This window comes from Lampris incognitus, chromosome 6 (genome assembly GCF_029633865.1).
Source record: "Lampris incognitus isolate fLamInc1 chromosome 6, fLamInc1.hap2, whole genome shotgun sequence".
Classification (NCBI taxonomy): domain Eukaryota; kingdom Metazoa; phylum Chordata; class Actinopteri; order Lampriformes; family Lampridae; genus Lampris; species Lampris incognitus.
In genome coordinates this window covers 16890993-16915496 of record NC_079216.1, presented here as the reverse complement: position 1 = coordinate 16915496, position 24504 = coordinate 16890993, and the positions used below count along the sequence as shown (strand labels likewise).

Below are 24504 nucleotides of genomic sequence, written 5' to 3'. Positions count from 1 at the left end.
CAAAAGGAAACAGTCTTGTAGCATCTTTAGTCAATAGAGAGTGGAAATTTGACAGAAATAAATGTACCTCTGCACCTGTAGGTCACAAGGGCCATCAGACAGAAAATCGGGGGTTTGCTGCACAAAGCCAGAATTGCTCTGAGCCTGGGAGACACCATCTTTGTTGAAGCCATGGTAAGCTCTTATCTGTCAGCCATTTGCTCATTCAGTACATCAGGCATCACAAGACCGATTGTTCTTCTGTTTAGCGGGTGCCTGAATGAATAACATTAAAAGGGCTACACATTTAAATTGAGTGAACCATGTGAGTTCCTACATAGACTATTTCAATTAAAAAATGAATTGCTAACTTTTACAGTTAAAATAATTATTTTTGAATTATTTGGGACTTAAGTCCCATGGAGGTCAATCAAATCTTCAATAATGAAACCACACAGATTACAAGATCTTTTGTTTGGTTATGTAGGACATACGGGCGGCACGGTGGCGCAGTGGTTAGCACAGTCCCCTCACAGCAAGAAGATCCTGGGTTTGAGCCCCAGGGTAGTCCAACCTTGGTGGGTCATCCTGGGTTGTCCTCTGTGTGGAGTTTGCATGTTCTCCCTGTGTCTGCGTGGGTTTCCTCCGGGGGCTCCAGTTTCTTCCCACAGTCCAACGACATGTAAGTCAGGTGAATTGGCCATATTAAATTGTCCCTAGGAATGAATGGGTGTGTGTGTGTGCGTGTGCGTGTGCGTGTCGGCCCTGTGATGGCCTGGCGGCCTGTCCAGGGTGTCTCCCCGCCTGCCGCCCAATGACTGCTAGAATAGGCTCCAGCGAGCAGGATAAGTGGTTAAGACAATGGATGGATGTAGGACATACACTGATCAGCCAAAACATTAAAACCACTGACAGGTAAGTGAATAACATTAATTATCTAGTTAAAATTGTCATGGAAATTGCCTGCAAACACTCAAGACTCTTACTGAATTGCCCTTCTGGGATAAATAAAGTTGTCTGAATCTGAGACTCTTGAAATAACACAAGGCATCGACAGGTTGAAGATTAAAATGTATTGTACAGTTGATGTCGGCAGTTTACATACCTTAGCCAAATACATTTAAATTGTTTGTCACAGTTCCTGACATTTTAATCCTAATATAAATTCCCTGTTTTATGTCAGTTACAATCACTACTTTATTTTAAGAATGTGAAATGTCAGAGTAATAGTAGAGAGAATGATTTATTTCAGCTTTTCTTGCTTTCATCACATTCCCAGTGGGTCAGAAGTGTGCATACACTTATATAGTATTTGGTAACATTGCCTTTAAATTTTTTAATTTGGGTCAAACATTTCAGGTAGCCTTCCACAAGCTTCTCACAATAAGTTGCTGGAAGTTTGGCTCATTCCTCCTGACAGAACTGGTGTAACTGAGTCAGGTTTGTAGGCCTCCTGGCTTGTACACACTTTTTCAGTTCTGCCCACAAAGTTTCTATTGGATTGAAGTCAGGGTTTTGTGATGTCCACTCCAATAACTTGACTTTGTTGTCCTTAAGCCATTGAACTACAACTTTGGAAGTATGCTTGGGATCATTGTCCATTTGGAAGACCCATTTGTGACCAAGCTTTAACTTCTTGGCTGATGTCTTGGGATGTTGCTTCAATATATCCACATAATCTTCCTCCTTCATGATGCCATCTATTTTTTGAAGTGCACCAGTCCCCCCTGCAGCAAAGCAACCCCACAACATGATGCTGCCACCCCTGTTCTTCATGGTTGGGATGGTGGTGTTCAGCTTGCAAGCCTCCCCATTTTTCCTCCAAGCATAACAATGGTCATTATGGCCAAACGGTTCAGTTTTTGTCTCATCAGACCAGAGGACATTTCTCCAAAAAGTAAGATCTTTTATCCCCACGTGCAGCTGAAAACTGTAGTCTGGCTTTTTTGTGGTGGTTTTGGAGCAGTGGCTTCTTCCTTGCTGAGGGGTCTTTCAGGTTTTGTTGATGTAGAACTTGTTTTACCGTTGATATAGATTTTTTAAATTCTTTTTTTAATAGCACAGTGGCCTCTGCAAAGCTTCAAGATGTGCAGCTGCAAATGGGACAGGCTCAACTGTGACCAAAACAAGATGTGGCTACATAGTGGAATTCGACCCACTACGCGTTTAAGCACATCACTAAAGTCAGGGAGGCCCTGCGATTGCCTGGTGGCCTGTCCAGGATGACTGCTGGGATAGGCTCCAGCATCCCCGCGACCCTGAGAGCAGGATAAGCGGTTTGGATAATGGATGGATAGAGTGGATTTTCTGCCTTTTAATTTGAGAGAGACAGGAAAGGCAGGGGAGAGAGAGGGGCTGACATGCAGCAAAGGGGCCCGGGCTGGATTCGAACCCAGGCCACTGCAGTAATGACTCAGCCTTATGTGGTACGTGCTCTACCAGGTGAGCCACCGGGGCACCCCTGATATAGATACTTTGGTTTAAAGATAATTTTTCGGTTTCCTCCAGCATCTTCACAACGTCCTTTGCTGTTGTTCTGGGATTGATTTGCACTTTTTGCTCCAAAGTATGTTCATCTCTAGGAGACATAATGCGTCTCCTTTCTGAGCGTTATGACGGCTGCGTGGTCCCATGGTGTTTATACTTGCATACTATTGTTTGTACAGATGAACGCGGTACCTTCAGGCATTTGGAAATTGCTCCCAAGGATGAATCAGACTTGTGGAGGTCCACATTTTTTTTTTTTTTATCAGGTCTTGGCCGATTTTTTAAAAATTATTTCCCCATGATGCCAAGCCAAAGAGGCACTGAGTATGAAGGTAGGCCTCAAAATACAGCCACAGGTATGCCTCCAGTTGACTCAAATTGTGTCAATTAGCCTATCAGAAGTTTCTAAAGTCATGACATTTTCTGCAATTTTCCAAGTTTTTTAAAGGCACAGTAAACTTGGTGTATAGTAACTTCTGACCCACTGGAATTGTGATGTAGTGGATTATAAATGAAATAATCTGTTGGTAAACAATTGTTGGAAAAATTACTTGTGTCATGCACAAAGTAGATGTCCTAACCGGCTTGCCAAAACTATAGTTTGTTAACATGAAATCTGTGGTATGGTTAAAAAATTAGTTTTAATGACTTAAACCTAAGTGTATGTAAACTTCAACTATACACACTATATTGGAGAGAAACACCCTGACATAGAAGTAAAGGGAGCCGTCTCTCCCTGTAGAGAGAGGAGCTCAGTGTCTTATAGTTGAACAAAACAAAGAAGTCTTACATGTTCAACCCCTCGATGTTTAAAGACAGCCGACCTATAGAAACACTCCTGCATTCAATAGGGGAACTAATTGTAACAAGAATCAACATAAGTTCAACACAAGTATTGCTTTCTTCAGAAACACAGACAAGGAGAAACACAAGACCCAGGGCCTCTCGAAGATCTCCACATATGTGTTGAATGACAGAACATGTCTACCTGCTGACACATGATGTGTCTCATGACACAGCCTCCTTTAAGATGCATTTAAACCACAACAGCACAGACAAAGAAACAAATGCATTATGAATAAATGATAATTCTTATGTTTTATGTTAGTTTTCTTTCACACAATGGCACCTGTCAAGGGGTGGGATATATTAGGCAGCAAGTGAACAGTCAGTTCTTGAAGTTGATGTGTTGGAAGCAGGAAAAATGGTCTAGCAGAAGGATCTGAGTGACTTTGACAAGGACCAAATTGTGATGGCTTGATGACTGGGTCAGAGCATCTCCCAAACGGATGGTCTTGTGGGGTGTTCCTGGTATGCCGTTGATCAGTACCTACCAAAAGTGGTCCAAGGAAGGGACAACTGGTTAACCGACAATAGGGTCATGGGTGCCCAGTTCTCATCGATGCATTGACCCTGTTGTGGACAACTGTGTCTGACAACTCAGACACGACAGTCTCCAGCACCCTGTTGAAGGGGGGGGGGGCTGGCAAACATTAGAGTGTAACCCTTTTTCTTGATTTCATCCATTCGTTCATGGAAAACAGACTTTGCCACACTGAACAGTGCTTGAGTGTGGGCGAGCAAACATCTGTGGAGCCTCTGTAGGCATTTCTGACAGCTGGCGAAGAGCACTCTTCACCGCAGTGTGAGCCCATGGGAAGGTGGAGTCAAAAGGGCTGAGGTTGGAGGATGTATGTCACTGGAAACACCGAACACTCTGATACTGATTCATATAATGGGGGAAAACCTCCACCAACACACACTGGTGGGTGAGAAGTGGGGAGGTCGTAGAGAGGCAGACAGCATAGATGGACTGTTGTGTTCATATGAGAGCTTATTCCCACTTGTGACAATGTGTGATAGGGACAGAAGTGACTCTACAGCTCACACACCATATGTGCATGCAGTGGAGGCAACGTGTGAGGGAGATGTCTCACGTGTGTTTTCTTTTTGTCTTAACAGAAATAACTGCTGAATGCTCAGGCTGATTGTTAGAAAAAGCTCTTTATTGATAAGTGACGGCTGACGCACCGTGTGTGCAGTGTAAGCAACATGTATGGGGGAAACATGTCTCAACAGCTGCTGAATGCTCAGTGGAGAAAAGAAGCAGACTGAACGTTAGGAAACTGCTATTCATTGATAGGTGATTGGCTCTGAAAAGAGCTATTGTGAACAGCAGTTCCCGGTAATAAACACACGTCCTGCACATCCCATTATTGCCACCACTGCTTGTGGAGGGGCTCAATAGGTGCAGGCTGGCCATCAGCCCTTGACAGCAGTACGGAGCATGCTGAGCAGTGGCCACTGGAAGAGGCCAAGGAGGAGGAGGAGGTTGCTGGGCAGAAGCGGGCTGAGATGGATCGACAGCAGTGGTTGACGGGTGTTTCAACCTGTGGTGGGAGTCCTGGCAATCGCACTAGGGGGGGCACTATGGGTGTGACAAAGCTCTGCCCCAAGTGTTGTGTTGCTTCACTCTGTCTGCTTTTTTGGACTCATCCTGAAGGAGAGTGACAGCATCGTGGAAGAGCAGCCCAAAGAGCCCAGGGGGGCTAATGAGGCCATCCAGCAATCTCTTCCTGATTTTTCGGGAAACTGGGACATGTGGAGCCACGTGTTATGCCTGCAGCACAGTGATCCAAGCCATAATCTGAGTGTGAGCCACCGCTGTGGCCATGGAGAGGGTCAGGATGGCTGGCATTGCCTTCCCGATCTCACTTACCAGCTCCGGAGGGTGTGCATCAGGCTCAGCAGCGATGGAGGAGATGGAAGAGGTGTGCAACGCTATATAGTTGATGGCCGCTACTACCTGAGCGGCACACTCCTGAGCGCGAGGTAGGTGGTGACTTGGTGCTGAGCAGAAGGTGGTGAAGGTTTCCATCTGCTGAAGAACATTGCTTTTGGCAGCACGATGGAGGCCAGACAGGAGGGGAGCCACCAATGAAGGGAGCCAAGTCAGAGGACTCTTGCCCCGCATTTTGCTCACCCTCCAAGCCAGGCGAATTTCAAGATGTCCAGAGCTGCTTCTATGGAGAAGCTCTTATGAGAAGCCAAGCTGCCATCGTCATCTTGCTCCTGAAGCACCGCAATGGCATCTGCTCGCTGCCGTTTCTCCAATGCAGGCAGGCGTGCACATTAGGGCCACATGGCTCGGGTTGTGAGTGCCAGTCGAGCATGCTGGGGACCGAGGTACGTATGTCTAGCAGCAAGTGAGGAGGTCAAAGTTAGTAATGTAACCGGCTTGGCAGGAAGGACAGAGAGACCCCACTAGCAGAATGCTGAAAAGTCACTACTTCCTTCTTTACTGTAGCTGACTGTTTATTTGCTGAAGAAAACGAGGGAGCAGAGCACAGGTCATGCAGGAGTTGCAAACAGTCACTGCGGACCTGAGGGAGGCCCGTGCAAAGCACAAGTTTGCAAAAGAAAATGTTCACGATTGCTCGTGTGTGGGGATAAACCCAATAGCGACAGCTCTTAGAGGTCAAAGCCTTTACTAAAAAGAGCTATTGAATCCTCTTGTCAAAGGTAATGAATGCACTTATGATCTGTCTCAGGTTTATATACAACGTTTTTTGAGATTTTTTTTCTTCAAGTTGTCTGTTAGCATTAGGTTGGTTCTAATTGTGTGTTGTCCTTATTTTCCTGTTGTTTTATGATTTAGAAAAAAATTGATCACAAAAGCAAATTTTTCAGAGTGACTTCATGGTTCTATCCCAAGGTGCGAGTGAATCGTGTTCCAGGTGTGAAGACGTTTATCAACGAATATGACATCCACTCAGAGATCTTGAAGACAGGGATGGGAACCAGCAACCCTCAGCATCTGGACTTGCTCAGGGAGCTGTGTGAGGGCGGCAAGACCACAGATGGCAAGGAAGCCAATCATATCTCTCGGTGAGAAACAGACTGACAAACACACGTTTCCATTTGTATCAGACCTGCACAAGGAAACTGGCTCCAAAAGTTCACTAGCCATAGATTTCCACATTATTGTTGGTCATCCTCTACAGTACTTCAGCAGAAGGTATTTTCAAATGGGCAGAAAGACCTCCTACTACAATTATTGAATTATTATAAACTGTAACAGCCGATCTATGAGCATAGCTGGACTGATTACAGTATAGTACAGTATCATGATGGAACATCATTTGATGTTAGAGATTAATCCAAGCATGCTAATGTTGCTGAAAATACACACTGTGAATTAGGACAATTTCAATAAATTGTGTGAAAGCTGTGTACAGCACCTTGCTTATTTTAGTCTGCAGGATCCTGTGTTGGCGAACCGTTTACAGCTCATGAGCTTTTGGCCAACTGAGCTCTCTGGTCCAGGCATAGCTGCAGAGCCAACCCAGCCTCTGACCAACTCAAATGCTTCTGGCCCAGATGCTCCTCAGTTCCAGCCGCAGGAAATGATTCATCCAGTGACTAAACCAAAGCAAGGTACATAATCTCCCCTGTGAAACTTAACACCAGAACAATTTATCATCCCTGTAGAATAAGCTTGAAGGGTAAGCACTCTTATTTGTGAAACGTGTGAGGTGTAAAACTATTGAGGTGTAAAACGTGCGGAGGAAATGCTGTCAGAGAAAACACCTGTTCACACTTGGAACCAGTGATCCATTTGTTTATAAATGTTCATCTCCGCCTGGCATTATGTTAGTCAAGTAGATTTTTAAGTAATTGTCCATCTCCACCTTTAACAGCTTAGTAAATATTGAGAGTTAATACCCTTGTAATTCTAATTAGGGGGCCAAGCAACAAAAAGGTGTAAATCTCCTCTTCATCACCATCACTGAACTAAACCTTATCAGCAGCTACCCATACTTGAAAACTCATGAAATTTGCAGCCTTGTCAGGTTAATGGGCACTTAGAAATAAACCAAGGCCCAGGATGGTGGCAATGCATTTCCACGGGACTAGCACCCACACAGAGTTTATGCTAATCCAAAAGAGAGCTACGGTATAAGGAGACTGGAGAATGTTTCTAACCATTGTAGAGATGCCAGGTATTATTATTTAATGCAACTCAGTGGTCCAGATGGACCAAATGACAATTTATTTAGGAGGCCAAGTCATGGAGTTTAGCTAGAACACTGCCCACATAAGCATTGCAGCTAGCTGTAATGAAATGGATAAAATGACAATTTATCAAGGAGGACAAGTCATGGAGTTTAGCTAGAACACTGCCCACATAAGCATTGCAGCTAGCTGTAATGAAATGGATAAAATGACAATTTATTAAGGAGGACAAGTCATGGATTTCAGCTTGAACACTGCCCACATTAGCATTGCAGTTAGCGGTGGTGAAATCTGGCATGCTACTTTCAGCTGCTGTCTCCTCCTGCCTCAATGCATTTACCATTCTTGTTGGGATAGAAGTTTACATGAATAGAGCTGAATTAACATTTACACACAAAAGTGGGACTTAATTTGCATCAACAAAGAACATTTGTTCTCCACCATTTGAATTCTGTAAGCGTGTCTCCTGTAGCAGATGGAAATAGGAGTTTTTATAAGTACTTCACCTAGGCTTGGTTGTGCTTATGCTCTAATGGCCCAGCCACATCAGTTGCACCAATGTGTAGTAACTTGCCAACGGAGGTTCGTTCAGTTTCATTGAGAGATTGCAATATTGCTGCATCATTACATTGCCTTTGTGACATGTTGTATTATGCTTTTGCGTTGAAAATCCATGGGTTACCTTAACTGGGTGTGGTGAAACGGACAAATTATTTGGTAAAGTTTTTAGCTGCTCACAGAAATGAATAGTATGTTGTAATGAATAGCCTAAATAAAGATTTGAATATATTTAAACAAAATTACATATATATTTTTTTTCTTTGACGTTATTCACCTTTTATTTTGTGTTTTTCTCCTCAAAACTTGGGCAGTGAAGGTTACCCCATATAAATTGAAGCTATCCTATTTTTATCTATTTAACCATGAGATACATACTGAGAAAATACCATATTAGTGAGAGATTTTACAGCCCTGTGTGATGTCATGCATATGCTTTCAACGGTATGGGTACGACTGCGGCAAAACACTACCGTGAACTGTCATGAACTCCGCTACATACCACAAAATCTACATTTGTGCTTGGACCCCGTGATTGCCACTTGCAGTTGTATTTATGTAATGTGTAATGTGAAGAAGAACGTGTTAGTATAACAAGCCAGTTGAGGTGAACCCTGCTGTGATGTTCTTACCTGTCAAGAGAGACTGGTAGTGTAGCTAGCCAATTTTCTGTAATTTACCAGTACTGCTTCTATATGTGTGTTCTATATGGTTCTATGATGGTCGCGTGGCTCAGGTCCTGGGCTGTTCAACTGCTTGGCATCCTGCGCATTGTATTCTTTATAAATTGTATAATTCCATTATAATTCTGTTAACCGAATTTGACATCCGCAATCAGTGTTTCATTTGTGACGAGAAAGCCCACTATAAAAAAGGGCCATTGACCTCAATAAGTACTGGAACAGGTGAAAGCACAAGGTTAAAGGCCCTTAGTGATGCCTCAGAGAGGCTTGATGAAAAAATACATCTTCGCATGCTGACACATCAAGATCTATTTGCTTATGATGCGAAGTACCACAAAAGCTGCCTCGGACACTACATCCAGCAAATAATATTTCAGCAGCCAGAAACAAGCATCTGTCAGAAAAGAAGTTCACCGAACATCAAAGAGCTTTCATTGAGCTAACTGAAGATTTAGATGAGACAGTCTTTTCAGATAATTTGACTGTCACAACACTGAGTGCTGTAACTGAGAGCTATGAGAGAAAACTCAGTAAAGTGGAAAACTCAGTAAAGTCATGGAAACTAAAAGAAAATTTGGTCCAAAATTATGGAGACAGGCTAATTTTCATTGAACGTCCTCGAAAGTCAGATCTCATTTGTTCCAGCAGCATTACTGTTGGTCATGCTATGAAAGAAGCATCACTTCTCAAAGAAAAACTAGTGGAAGGCAGGGAAACAATGCCTCCTCAGAGAACAGAAGCACTAACTGATACTCAAATCCTACACCAAGCTGCAGGTATACTAAGGAAAACCATGGAAGAAGTTGAGCACGAGCCTCAATTCTACATAAGCAGTGATCAGCTTTCCCTCCCCAGTGCAGTAAATATGTTCCAAACATTCTATATGATTTTGTGAATTGGTGTGTTAACTCTAGGGCATTTAGAAAAGCGCAGACCTGTAATGAGGACCCATCTCTGAAGAATAATCTAAGTGTTCTAACATTTTGCCATGACCTGATCGGACAGTGCTGCAGCAGCCATACACCTATCACACTGGGACTTGGCATAGTGATACATCATGAGTTTGGCAGCAAGGCCCTTATCGACAAGCTTCACGCAATGGGTCACTGTGTGTCTTATGATGAAGTGCGTCAGTTCCTCACATCTGTAGCAGCAGATCAGTTACAATGAAGCAAAGGTATTTGCATACCTAATGGACTGACAAGGACATCGGAACATGGGATAATTGATGCAGCCATTGACAACTTCGACCAGAATGAAGAGACGCTGGATGGCAAGAATACAACACATGCTATGGCAATTGTTGTATACAGGAGAGTCAATGTTACTGCAGTACATAACCCCATCCAGAGAGTTCCCAAGAGATCTCTCACAGCTCTGAACAGCTTTGATTTGGATGATGAAGTTCAGAGGTAAATATTGTAATTGTGATTTCTGTTATGATGAAATATATTGATATACAATACTTGCTACATTTTCTGTTTACTGAGACATGAGTTAATATGAGTTAATATGCTTATGTCTTCCTTCCCCTCTAATTTCAGGTATGTCAAGCCACCTAGGCGACCTGAACCACCAGCAGTTCTACCACAAGTCCTCAAACCAGACAAGACAAAAACTGAAGCAGCAGAAACAAAGACTTTCTTTGGAAGGTGAGCCGTATCATGAAAGAAAAAGAACAGAGAATCCCAGGATGGTCTGCATTCAGTGCATACATATCCAGGTCAGACATCCCCGTAGCCACATGGCAATATATGCCCTTCATAAGAGCTTCACCATCAGACCTCTCCACCATCTACACATCCCTTTTGCAGCTCACACAGCTTGCTGAGGAACTAGGACAGAGGCATATTCTCATAACTGCCGATCTTGCAATCTATAGCAAAGCACAAGAGATTCTATGGAGTAAACTTGAGGCATTGGATGGGAAGGTTACAATGAGAATGGGAGGCATGCACATCACCATGGCCTTTGTGGCAAGCATAGGGAAGCTGTACGCTGACAGGGGCCTCTTAGACACTATAACTGAGTCTGGTCTGTATGCTGAGGCAACAGCTCGACAGATGCTTCAGGGAAAACAACTTGCAAGAGGTATCAGGAGCATTAAGCTTGAATCTGAGGCTCTCTTCAGGCTCCTCTGGATAGCAATGGTATCCTGGCTTGACAAACAAGATGAAACTCCACTGGCTGTTGCACAAGAGGACCTCCTGCAAAATGTACAGCATGCTTTTCATGGCAATGACCAGGGTTCTGCCAGACAGTCCTTAAAGGAAATGGAAACAGACCTTCCTGAGCTGAGGAGAAAAATACAGCAGTTTTCAGAGTGGAGTTCAACAGTCAGCAACCTTTAAGTACTGGCTACATTTTATCGAGTGGGCTGATCTCTTACTTAGAATGCTGCGTTCAGAGCGTGAGGCTAACTTTGAACTTCATCTCAACTGCATGTTGAAGCAATACCATGGTTCCCGGCTGCTGACAGGATGAACTATGCAAAGTACATGCCAGTGTACATAGCTGAGATGAAAGCTCTTGAAAAAAGCCAACCAGAATCCTACAGATTCCTGAGAGAGGGAGGGTTTGTTGTGCGGCGCTCAGACAACAGAAACTTCAACTGTGTGGCAACTGATCAAGCACTTGAACAAACTATCAACAGAGAAGGAAAGAGTCAAGGAGGCATTGTCGGCTTCACCCTACGAAAAGGAGCTCTGAAAAGATGGCTCATTACAAGACATGTCACCAGTGAGTACCGCAATGCAATGATAGAGCTTTGCGATGGAGACACACATACAGGTACACCAAAATCCCACAAAGAGCATGGAGCGGCCCGCATGGACAGGGATGAGAGGGAAATAGCACAGATAATGGAGTTTGTACAAGACAGGCAGAACCCTTTTGATTTGGAGAAAATTCCTGATGAGCTAATCAACATTGCAAGTGGACAAGTAGCATCACAAAAAGTGACAAAAGATCTCTCAAGCTTTCTGGAATATGGAGAAAAGGTAAATACAGCCTTTATAGAGGAACGACTAAAGAGCGAAAAACCATTAAGTTTCTGGAACCCAGAGAAAAGACACAAATTGGCAACATTCACTGATATGAAAACATGCATTGCAACCAGTAAATCTATGAAGCTTCAAATGGATTCAGATGTGCTCTTCAGGAGACTCCTGGCCGTATCAAAACAAAGAGACGTGTCATTGGATAATGTAATGTCTCACGAGTTGGCGGCCGTTCCACCCTCTCTCTTCTATGATGATGGAGAGATGAGGAAAACCACAAAAGCTGATCTAGCAAAGAAACTGGAGTCTGTAGTGGAGGTGATGCAAGAGCTGCCTGAGATCACAGCAAAATCAGCGTATATCATTGATGGCATGGCTCTGCTCCAAAGTCTTCCTGATTCAGCTTTCCTGACTTTTAGTGACCTTGCTGAATGCATCCTCAAGAAGATCTTGTCTCTTCTAAAGAAGCAAGAGATAAAATTTGTCGTCATAGTCTTTGACAGATATGACAACCCACAGTCAATAAAGATCCTGGAGAGACAAAGGAGAGGAGCAACTGATGGGCCCACACATGTGATCACAGGTAACGCAAATGTTCCGAACCACAGAAGGTACCTGAGGAGCAGTGGAAACAAGACGGCACTGTGTATCTTTGTGAGCAGTTACATCATGTCTACAGGCACACAGGATCCAATCAGATGGCTCCATCATCCTGGCAGGTAGATTTGAGAAAGGAGAGGAGGTGAGGAGCATAAGCAGAGCAGGAGTCAGCACTCTCACATCCCTTTACAGTAATCAGGAGGAGGCCGATACGAGAATGGTCTTACATGCCATACATCTTGCCGATTCATATTCTTCCGTCATTGTGAGTTGTGATGACACAGATGTAGAAGTACTGCTGGTGTATTATGCAAGCAAAGGCATGTTTGGATCATCTTAAGTCTGCATGCATGCAGGGCATGGAATGAGAGGGAGGTATGTCCCCATCAACACCATAGCAGACAAACTCGGAAAAGACATGGCCAGCTGTCTTCTAGCATGTCATGCGCTCACTGGCTGTGACACGACAAGCAGTTTGTATAGAATAGGCAAGACAACAGCATTCAACAAACTCAAGACACATCTCAGTGAGCTCAAAGACATGGCTCATTTTGGACTCTCTGGATGCTTGGAGGAGTCTTTGCCAGTAGCAAGAGAGTATGTGCTTCTCCTGTATGGGAAAAAGAAAATGGAAGAATGTGCACTAACCTGGATGAACTTCGCTACATCATTGCGTCGACAACAGATGCAGCCTCTGGAAATTTCCCACCAACAGAGGATGCATTCGATGTTCCAGACCACACAATCGGCAGAGGATGGACTGTCAGTGATGGAGCCCTTAAAGCTGTCCTCTTTAAGAAACCCCCTGCACCGACAGAGGTTAGAGACATTACACACCTATATTGCACTGTTGCAAATTGTGGACAGACTGGAAAGTGCCAGTGCCTCTCTGTTGGCCTCCCCTGTACAGAGTTCTGTACTTGCTGTGCAGAATGTCAAAATGTATCCCCAGATGTGTCTGAAAAACCTGATATTTGACAATTCAATATCTAAAGCACACTTCACCCAGTCATGAAACTCGGGTTTATAACAAGGAGTCACAAAGACACACACAGAGAGACAAGGGGAACAGCTGAACATAAGAAACTAACTCAACTGAACAATCATACACTAGATGGCGTGGGGAGAATACAAAGAACAAAACAATGAATCAAAAGGCTTCTAGTATCCAGGGAGGAGGAAATCGAACATACCGAACACCAATGAAGGAGCAAACTAACACAATGGGGAATACTGAACAAGGGGAGAGGACAAATGGACAACTAACAAACAAAGGGAAACAAACAAAGACTTGTCAATAAGACAAACCAGACTTACACACACAGGAAGACTGGAGCATTGCGGAACAAGGAACAGAAGCACAGAGGAACCAGAGGGACTAAAATACTGGAGAAAGCTGGGGATCACAAAATGCATGGAGCAAAAAGGACCGGGCAAAGACACACGGAAACATGGAAGCTTCAAAAGGAGAACAATCAAGGAGTGAGGGGAAGAAGGCCACCTGGGCACGAAGGGAGTGGATGTCAGCCTAGGACACGGAGAATATGAGCTAGGGGCCGCCGGACTGAGGCACTGGGGAGATACTTTAGGGGCCGCATCAGGCTGGAGAAGTAGCATTTGTTCCACACTCATTCACACTCACACACACACACACGCTGTCTTTATTTTATCTGTTCTATTTTTGTATGTATGTTCTTGTTCTTGGTTCTGATGTAAATTGATTATTTCAATAAAAGTTATTGTACCTACACTATAGATCTTTATGTTTGTAATTTAGTTAAGCTTTATTGGGTTGCTCACATTCTGACTGTTTGGTGTAGCCTACAGCACCTGGCCTTTCCCTCTCCAAATATGAGCATTTTGTAATCATCTAATTTGTTTGGTTCCAGAGAAGTAGTAGGTCTTAATGCACCTTGTTTGCAATAAAAAACAAAATGTATACCCACATAACCATTTGGTTTTAGTTCAATAGCACCCTAGGCCAACCAGTAACAGTATATCCCATGGGAATCTATGTTTTCCCAATGGATAAGAGAAAGGTTAAGGAGTGCTCTTGTCCTATCCACAAAAATGCAATTTCCGCCTAAGTTAAAACTATGTTTATATGAGCTTATATCAGTATTTATTTATGTATAAATAAAAAAATTACTCTGGTTATGTTGGGCAGATACCTACGTCATACCACAGCAAATCTGAGGAAATTCTGAGTGAGCATTATGAAATTATGGGCTTTTTTGTCACCTCACCCTTATCCAGACTGGCCTAATTTGGCTCTTTTTCAGATACTAGCGTAGGTCTAAAGAATAGGCCAAAAATCTTTTTTCCCACAAAAATAAAGTTCCACAACCATCCATTTCATTAATGGGACACATATGTATGGGATATGAAAAAACATGGTTGTGTTTTGTTCTAACTCGGGTAGGGGTATCTCAAAAATTAAAGCCCTTTTTGAGGACTTGCTGCTAGCCTATGAGGTTTCTTCCTTTTTTTTCTCCCTGTTAAAGGTTTTTTTAGGGATTTGTTCCTTATCCGATGTGAGGGTCTAAGGACAAGATGTTGTGTTGCTGTTAAGCCCAATGAGGCAAATTTGTAATTTGTGATATTGGGCTGTACAAATAAAATTAACTTGACATACTGCTGCTTTCTTTTCTGTTTCACATTAACAAGTGTGTGTGTGTGTGTGTGTGTGTGTGTTTTCAGGTGTGGTTGTCGATAACAACCAAAGCAACAGTCAGCAGGTCCTCACCATTGATGAGCCACACAGTCTTGGCCTGCCAAAAAGGTAGAGCAAAGTTTTTTTTCAATCTGGATAACCTACCATCCAAATGTCTCAGAACTACCGTAGTTTATTCTACATTATCATTAAAATCTATAGAAAGGATCCCAATGTTGTCATTATGTCAGCCAAGAATGTCGGTTACTGGGCGTCTCTGAAGCGTAGTGGTCTATTCCGTTGCCTACCAACACGGGGCTCGCATCCCCGTGTTACCTCTGACTTGGTTGGGCACCCCTATAGGCACAATTGGCTGTGTCTGCAGGTGGGAAGCCAGATGTGGGTATGTGTCCTAGTCAGTGCACTAGCACCTCCTCTGGTTGGTCGGGGTGCCTGTTTGGGGGGGAGGGAGAACTGGGGGGAAAGCTTGATCCTCCCATGCGCTACGTCCTACTGGCGAAACTCCTCACTGTCAGGTGGAAAGACGCGGCTGGCGACTTCACATGTATCGGAGGAGGCATTTGGTAGTCTGCAGCCCTCCCCAGATCAGCAGAGGGGGTGGATTAGTGACCGGGATGGCTCGGAAGAGTGGGGTAATTGACTGGATACAATTGGAGAGAAAAGGGGGGAGGGGAAACTGCAGTTTACTGAATTTTATAAAATAATTATACGTATATTTGTACTGTAAGTCATTTTTTAAAGTGTTACTTATTTTGAAACACTCAAAGCGGCAGTAGACAACTTTTTTGCTTTAACTTATAATTGTAAAGTAAATGTTGATTGCTCAGTGTAATGGCTATAGAATAATGACACCATCGACATTTAGATTGGTTCTCTGTAAGCCTCGCTTTCACTATGCAATTCTGTCTGCCACTGGGTACGATCTCGTGGGAAAATGAATGCTCAATTTATGGCACAAAGGAAATGCTTCAACCATTGCACAACCAAAATAGGAAGAGGATAGTGCTTTTGTTTTCCTGTTAGCTAGTTCCAGTAGCAGAAATAGCAGATGGTGGAACAACCAAAATGACAGTGGAAACTCTACCCAGCAAGAAAAAAAGAACCCCATTACATTACATTACAGTCATTTAGCCAACGCTTTTATCCAAAGCGACTTACAATAAGTGCATCATTTAACGTAGGAAATCAGGAGAACTACTAGTCATCAGAGGTCATAAGTGCATCTAAACAAGCATCTAAGAGCAAAACCATTGCTAAAGTAAAAGTGCAAGAATGAGATTTTTTTTTAAATGAGTGAATACAATAAGTGCTAAGAACAAGTAACAGGGTAGTAGTTCTTGAAGAGGTGAGTTTTCAATCTGCGCCGAAAGATGGGCAGCGACTCCGCTGTCCTGACATCAGTGGGGAGTTCATTCCACCACTGTGTGGCCAGGACAGAAAAGAGCCGTGACCGGGTTGATCGGCAGCAAGGGCCTCTGAGCGATGGGGCAACCAGGCGTCCCGAGGCAGCAGAACGAAGTGGTCGGGCGGGGGTGTAGGGCTTGACCATGGCCTGGAGATAGGAAGGAGCTGTTCCTTTCACTGCCCTGTAGGCTAGCACCAGTCTTAAACTGGAAGCGAGCAGCTACTGGGAGCTAGTGTAAGGACATGAGAATGGGAGTTGTGTGGGAGAACTTAGGGCAGTTGAACACCAGACGAGCTGCAACTTTCTGAACAAGCTCCAGAGGTCTGATGGCCGACGCCGGGGCGACAGCAAGGAGGGAGTTGCCATAGTCCAGCCGGGAGATGACCAGAGCCTGGATGAGCACCTGTGCCATTTCGTCGGACAGAGGACGCAAAGAAGACTAAGAGGGAGAGTGATAGAAACAGAGGTAAAACAAGAGTGAACCTCAGATCGGCATTCATGGAGCAAGCTCCGGTGTTGTATCGAACTCTGTTTCCCTGTTGAGATCTGTTTCTCCTTAGCCAGACTAAAGTGTTCGAATGGAAACAGGTTAGCTATCGGTTACAATTAGGTTAAGGTAAGCGTTAGGTTAAGGTGAGGTTGAAGTTAGGTTTAGGTTAATCAAGCGACCCGGTTTTGTATCGAACCCTAGCTTGGGGGAAACAGAATTCAGTACAACACCTGGGACTTAAGAGGGTTCCAAGCCGACATTCAGTTGAGTTGGCATTCTTTCTACTGGATCAGTAAGTAGCGCAACCTTTCTACTTATTAATACTATCGGATGTTGTACTCTGCCGTTATCATAGAACCGAGATTGGGGTTTCTAGTTCAAATTGGGATTCGTACAGTTGTGTCTGGCTTTGGACAGTAGCCAAGCTGCTAATAAATGGAAAGTGATCCAGTTGTCTTTACGGCAGCAGCGCAAACAATAAAAACACAAGGAAACGTTTGGGGGAAAAGTTGTCTACAGCCGCTTTAAGTTTCACTGTAAAACTGGACTATTGGTTTTCTTTATATCCAGTGTTATTTTTGTGCAGTTTCCATCCCCAAGTCAAGTGGTTCCAGAGGACAGACTTGGTGATTGTCACTGTGAAGCTTTCCAACCCAGAGTCACAGCACTGTGACTTCTACCCCAACCGAGTGGTCTACAGGTACGTAAAAATAGATCAAGACTCCGTCCAGCAAAAATTGAGTAACAAGTATTCTAAGTCAGTGTTGGCTACATTACGTACCATAAAACACAAACATACATGTACTGAAAATTCAGATTTTGTGCAAAATATATTATTTTTTAGAAAACATTAATTTTCACGATTCTGAATGAAACTTTAAAGGGCCATTCAGATGTTGGGTCTTTTGTGCGTGTAGATTTACCCCTCGCCCCCCCCCCCCCCCAAAATAAAGAAATAATGAAAAAACCCTTTATTTTTGGGGTTTCCAGACAAATAACATAACAACAGTACTCTGAGTGTCCAATGAGACTTAGAGTGGAGGGGAAAAAAAGGAAGAAAAGAAACATTTCTGAGAAAGTAAAGAAAACCAGACCAAAAAAAAACAACCAAACAAAAAAAGATTGGTCACTTATAAGAGCTAAGAAATTATGTTGTTACATGGCAAATGTAATAGTAACCATCTAAGTGTGTATACTAGGGCATTCACGACTGCTGCATTTTAAGTCGTCAACTACTCCTAAAAAGTAGGCAGTTAATCGCTGGAGATATATCATATTTTTTCCACCCAATAACAACGATCGACTCTCATCAAAAAGTTCTCCAATACAACCATACAACCAGTAAAGGGTTAACTAATATAGGCGGGAGCAGCCTGGGGGTAGATGAAACAGCAGAGTCCTTCACTGGCTTTGAGACACTGTTTACAAATGAGCCGCAATCTGATTGGACTAAACCACCAGCAAGCTTGTCTGAGCTGGACATACTGTTTGACTGCTTTAACAACACGACTGCTTTCTTGCAGGTGTTTTGGTTTAACTAGTGACCGTGCTCTGGTGACTTTCAGCCGAGTGCGTCCACGGTTGTCGTGGTGATGGCAGCTGTTAAAAAGCCTTAAATTATGTTAAATTGAATGTTCAATACAGTGTATATTCATCTGGTCCTTCTTGTTCTACATTATGTAAATTAAACGGTGTCATCAACAAGAAGGATTCAGATTTCTTGAAGTTACTTTTAATGTGGAGGATAAATGTTGTTTAGCAGAGCAGCTAGCGTCTAATGAGGAATTGACATTATAACGTTAGAGGTTCAGTGACTCAAAGGTCACTTTTCAATTGAGGATAACTGTATAAAATATAGCTGTACTGCCAGCTGCAGTTTGTTTCCCACATTATAAGAAATGTTATGAGAGGTGAACGAGTCTTGCTGAGCACAGTTTAACTCGCGTAAATGGTTAGCGTAGCTATTGAACACGGATGAGTGTTTATTTAAAATTGATTAAAGTAAAATTAAAGGAGGACAGTACGTGTTCTGTTTGTTTTCAACAGCTGCCGTCGCTTAAGTTACCAGTTAACATGGTCACTCGTTAAACCGAAACACAAAGATAGCTGGAGTTTTTCCTTCTCTAAATACCTTGAATACTGTTAAATTAACATGGCATAACGTATAAAATGATTGTTAATTTAATATGGCATAATGTAGAAAATGATTGGTCCAACAAATTTATGTTATAACCACAGCGCCACCAGCTGCATATCTACTGTAGATGCATTGCCACTGCTTCATTACTGCACGGTGTTAAAACCACAGATGAACAATTAGTCTACAACTATGCAAAGTGTTGAGTAGTGGTTTTGATAGTTGACTGGTCGACTATTTTTTTTTTTGTCATTAATATTTTTTTCTTTTTCTTTTCCAAAACACCAGCATTACAGTACAAACAAAACAAAAACAAAAAACAGAAGCAAGCTTCACAGCACAGCATAATAGGCCACAATACCCCCCCCACACACACACACACACACACACAACACACAACACCCCATATGATATACATCAAGGCTCTGTTTTACATATTGCCATCTAATGATCCATACCACTAATAAATCTGAGAAGACTACAATCTCCAAAGCCGAGGTGAGAGTCTGTAGACATTCTCCTGGAAACCACGTAATCAGACAAATAAACTATATGAGAAACCAAATCATTGTATGGCAGTTGCTACTGAGCAAAAATCTACTTTTTCTGCTGCAATGCACGACATTTTCAAGTTGTGTTATTTGTACTTTGCTTATTGAGAATGTGAATCAGTAGTCCTGTGGTTTCTGAGACACAAACATCAATGAGCACAAATGAAAAAAACAGCCATTTTTGCCTGACAAAGGGATGGGACAAGAGGGAAATTGGCCGTTGGGCAGGGTCTTTAACACACTAACGCAATACAATGGTTTAATCCTGCTTTCAATACTATGACTGCATATGTTAATAATTCCAATGGGAATCCCTAACAATAGTAGGTTTAGTTCCATAATGTAGTTTGCTGCGAAGGACATGAAACACCTGTCAGTGTTGTTTAAACATGCTGCTATTAATATTAAACAGCTGCTGTTCTCTTCCTGAACATTGGTCAAGGGTATATACCTGGTCAGAATGCTTTACCTGGCTTTGATGGTTGCCTGCTCAGGGTGATCATTGGTCTTTATCTGTTTTTTTGTTTGTTTTGTTTTTTTAATTATGCAGCTGCAGAGTGAGTGGCAAGTTTTATGAAGCTGACCTGGAGCTCCATGGCACTATTGCTGCTGAGTGCTGCTCCTGGGAAATGAAGTGCAATGAGCCTGTCCTGCGATTGGTCAAGGATCGACAGGGATGCTGGGAAAGGCTCCTTAAACACAAGGTGTTGGTTACCTTTCTATCAGTCATGATCAGTATTACTCAGTACCTGTGAAATATGTACAACCACTTAAACACTTGAATATGTTTCCATCCTTAGAATCTTTTTGTAAGCTATGACCTAGAGCACTGTGGGGAGGATAAAGACGAAACCCCAAACGGTAGGACCAACAATCATTGAAATCTGAAAAGTTTAAGGAATATAAATACAGTGGAAACTGCTTATAGTGGTCACATACGTCCAGTGCAATGTTATCACAAGAAACAGTTTGGTACTTGAAGTTTTTTTTGTAACCCCCACCAGATGACTATCAGATAAATGTCATTAAACAGACAACTTCTCTGTTTTACTGGTTTAATTTGACTGTAAGACAGTAGCCTACTGACTGCTATTGTACTATGATAATGTATCAGCTGCTTCAAACAGGAATTTAAAGATTGACTACAAGTTACAGTAACATGAGTTAACACTGCATAATCAGTACCATGGGAATAAGTGAAAAAATAATTCAAGTCAAGTTTATTTATATAGCACATTTAAAACAACCACAGTTGAACCAAAGTGATGCTTAAAATACATTATAAAATAAGTGACACATATGAATATAAAAATATATGTAAAGAAAACATAATAAAATAAAGAATATAAAATATAAACAATAAAACATAAGAGTAAAAGTGTATTTGCACAATAAAATCATGGTGTCAAGCTGAACTTGAATTTAATGCCAGCGAGAAGAGGTAGGTCTTTAACAAAGACTTGAAAGTCTCTAGGGTCTGAGCAGATCTTATGTGTACTGGTAGATTGTTCCAAAGATAAGGGGCAGCCGCTGCAAAGGCTCTGTCGCCCCTATGCTTAAGCCTGGGTCTCGGAACATGTAGGAGCATTTATTTTTTTGACCTGAGTGCTCTGACTGGTGTATTATGATGTATAAGCTCAGATAAATAAGGTGGTGCCAGCCCATTTAAAGACTTAAAAGTAAGTAATAAAAAATCTTATAAGCTGGATCCTAAAACAGACGGGAAGCCAATGGAGGGAGGCCAGTACAGGCATTATGTGCTCACGTCATTTCTTTCCTGTCAGAAGGCGAGCAGCAGCATTTTGTACAAGCTGCAGGCGATGAAGTTACAACTGAGCTACACCAACATACAATGAATTACAATAATCCAAAGGAGAGATAATAAATGCATGAATTACTCTTTCAAGATTATTTGGAGAGAGATGGGCCTTTACTTTTACAAGAAGTCATCATTGAAAAAAACTGCTTTTGACGACTGAGCTTATTTGTTTATCAAAGTTAAAAGAGCTGTCAAAAATCGCACCAAGATTCCTAACAGAAGAGTGACTGTAGGAAGCCAAAGGGCCAAGAGTGCTATCATAATCATCCAGAAGATCAGGTTGTCCATATACAATTATTTCAGGCTTATTTTGATTTAGTTTCAGGAAGTTTAACTCCATCCATGTTTTGACATCCTTTAAACAACTCAGCAAAGCCTGTATAGAATCTCTGTTTTTATAGGCAGATAGATTTGCAAATCATCAGTAAAACAATGAAAAGACATGATGTTTTTTTTAAATGGACCCCAAGGGCAGCATATACACTGAGAAGAAAATGGAGCCCAAAATGGAGCCTTGAGGGACCCCACAGTTAAGTGGGGCCATAGCTGAAGAGAACTGGTCTATATGGACAGAAAAGCTTCTATTTGACAGATACGACTTCAACCATTCTAGGGCAGTACCTTTAATGCCTACACACAGCTCAAGACCTGATTAAACAATATTATGGTCAACCGTGTCGAAGGCAGCAGTCAGGTCCAAAAGCACCAGAACAGCTGAGTTCCCAGAGTCCACAGTTAAAATCATTAAAAACTGTTAAAAGGGCTGTTTCAGTGCTGTGACGTGATTTGAAACCAGACGGGAACTTTTCAGAAATGCCATTAATTTCTAGGTTCATTTGTAATTGTACATAAACTACTTTCTCTAAGACTTTTGAAAGAAAAGGCAGCTTAGAAATTGGCCTAAAGTTAGAAAGAACAAAGGGATCAAGATTGCTCTTTTTGATGAGGGGCTGTACTACAGCATGTTTGAAAGCAGCTGGAACACAGCCTGAGAGAAGAGAGGTGTTCATCAGATTTACAATACAAGACCCAACAGTGGTAACAACATCCTTTAACAGTCTGGGTGAAATACTGTAGGGGGAAATGTGAAGGCCTCAAATGCTTAACTTTCTCAGATATAAACGAGAGGGACACAGGCTCCAACTGCTCTAAGACAGCTGGGCACATAGAATAAACAGCAGGATCTGAGGCCGAAGAAGATGGTGAGGCCCTATCTGTAAAAACTTTAAGAAGTTCTTCACAGAGTGTGGGAGTTGGCACAGTGCAAAGAGAATCACATGGATTTATAAGAGAGTTAATAGTATTAAAAAGAACCTGAGGCCTATGACAATTGTTAGACGCAAGGTTTGATAGAAACGGTGTTTTGCAGATTTAACAGCTCTCTGGTACTCTGATAAGCAGTCTCTTAGAATTCCTAAGGAGACATGGAGTTTGTCTTTCTTCCACTTTCTCTCAGCGCATCTACATGCGTGGGTGGTGTCATTGAGCCATGGCTCTCACTGATTTAGGGCGTTTGGTTGCAACAGGTGCAACCAAGTCCAGTATGTCAGTGCAGGTAGAGTTAAAAAGAGTGGTAATGTCATCAGCACTGAGATTACAAGAGTCATCCAGGGTGTGAAGCAGAGTCTTTAAAAGCAACAGAAAACTTAAGACGCCGTCAAAGGGTTAATCATGCGCAGGCAGTGTGCCGGGGCGCACGATTTAACCTGAGAACAAGGCAGCGTCACAGTAAATAACACAGGCTAATGGTCCGATATACGTGTATCACATATTTTGCTGATGCATACACTTAAACCAAAGACCAACACAAGGTCCAGTGTGTGACCCTTCATGCATTGGGCCAGTCACCAATTGAGTGAGATTAAAAGAGTCAGTAAGATTCCAAAGGTCTTTGACCAGAGGTCTGGATTCACAACAGACATGGATATTAAAATCATCAACAATTAAGAAGCTGTCATAGTTCACTATAGTCCCCGCCACAAAGTCTGTGAATTCCTGAAAAGTCCTTATTGAATTTTGGTGGACGGTAGACCACTGCGCACAACACTGGACAATTACACTTTATTTCAAAAAGTTGCAACTCGAAGCTGGAGAAGCTGTCAGACTGAGCCTGTTGGCAGTGGAAGCTGGATTTAAATACAGAAGCTAGACCTCTACCTTTGCCAGTGATCCGAGGCGAGCTGATGAATAAACAGTCAGGGGGAAGAAATTCAGAAAATCGGGTGAACTCACTAGCGTGAAGCCAGGTCTCCGCCAGAAACATAAAATCCAGTTCCCGAGAGGTAAAGAAGTCATTAAACAGGAACGTCTTATTAGCTAGCAATCTAGCATTAATGAGAGCCAGATGGACAGTAAGCTCCTCTTTGTCCGATGCTGATGCACGATCCAGCGGGCGAAGGTTCCTGTAATCCACGCCACTGTGGGCCATTTCCACAGGAGGACATTAGGTGAGCCTTGATTCTCACCCGAACACAACCTCGCTTTCCCCCCGCTTCTAGGGCGCTTCCTACGGGGAATGACTCAAGGTGGGCGGTGCAGGTATGCCGGTATAGCTGACAGCAATGGAGGAAGGTTTGAGAATGGATCTCCCCAATCGTGCTTTAACAGCGACTGATGAGACGCTCAGATATTAAGACGCGCTTGGCGATCATATACGATATACGAGTAGAGCAAAGACATCATGACATCATATGCGGTAAAACAGAACAATAGCAAACAATATGCCAAACAGACCTGACATAAAAGTAATTCAGCCGCACACATGGGCGCCATCTTGGTTCAGTCATCAATTATCAATCATCAATAATTAATATATTTCCTGAATAACTTTTGTTTTAGAGTCCCCCCCCCCATGTATGAAAGGCCCACAATGATCAATTTAAGCAGATTTTTTTTTTTAATGGTGATGCTGGTCATGTGGCTCAGGTCTTGGGCTGTTCCGGTAGCGTCTGGACACTGCTTGCCATCCTGCACATCATATTCTTCATACATTTTATAATTCCATTATAATTCTGTTATCCTCTTTCAATGTTGTATTCTGTAAATTGTGTAAACACAACATCCATTGCACGTTGTCCATCTTGGGAGAGAGATCCCTCCTCTATTG

The 24504-nt window shown here is 42.7% G+C and overlaps 1 protein-coding gene across 1 annotated transcript in view; it reads left to right on the top strand.

The window, feature by feature from the left end:
- The window catches only part of tdrd12 (tudor domain containing 12), a 95680-nt gene extending 71668 nt beyond the window's left edge, over nucleotides 1-24012 (top strand). The window contains exons 25-34 of the mRNA XM_056282346.1: nucleotides 82-174; nucleotides 6182-6354; nucleotides 6722-6903; nucleotides 10268-10375; nucleotides 11175-12305; nucleotides 15023-15104; nucleotides 17478-17591; nucleotides 20130-20283; nucleotides 20380-20440; nucleotides 23897-24012. Of these exons, the coding sequence (XP_056138321.1) occupies nucleotides 82-174; nucleotides 6182-6354; nucleotides 6722-6903; nucleotides 10268-10375; nucleotides 11175-12305; nucleotides 15023-15104; nucleotides 17478-17591; nucleotides 20130-20283; nucleotides 20380-20440; nucleotides 23897-24012 (2214 nt within the window). The remainder of the gene's footprint in view (nucleotides 1-81; nucleotides 175-6181; nucleotides 6355-6721; nucleotides 6904-10267; nucleotides 10376-11174; nucleotides 12306-15022; nucleotides 15105-17477; nucleotides 17592-20129; nucleotides 20284-20379; nucleotides 20441-23896) is intronic.
- The last annotated feature ends 492 nt before the right edge of the window (nucleotides 24013-24504 follow it).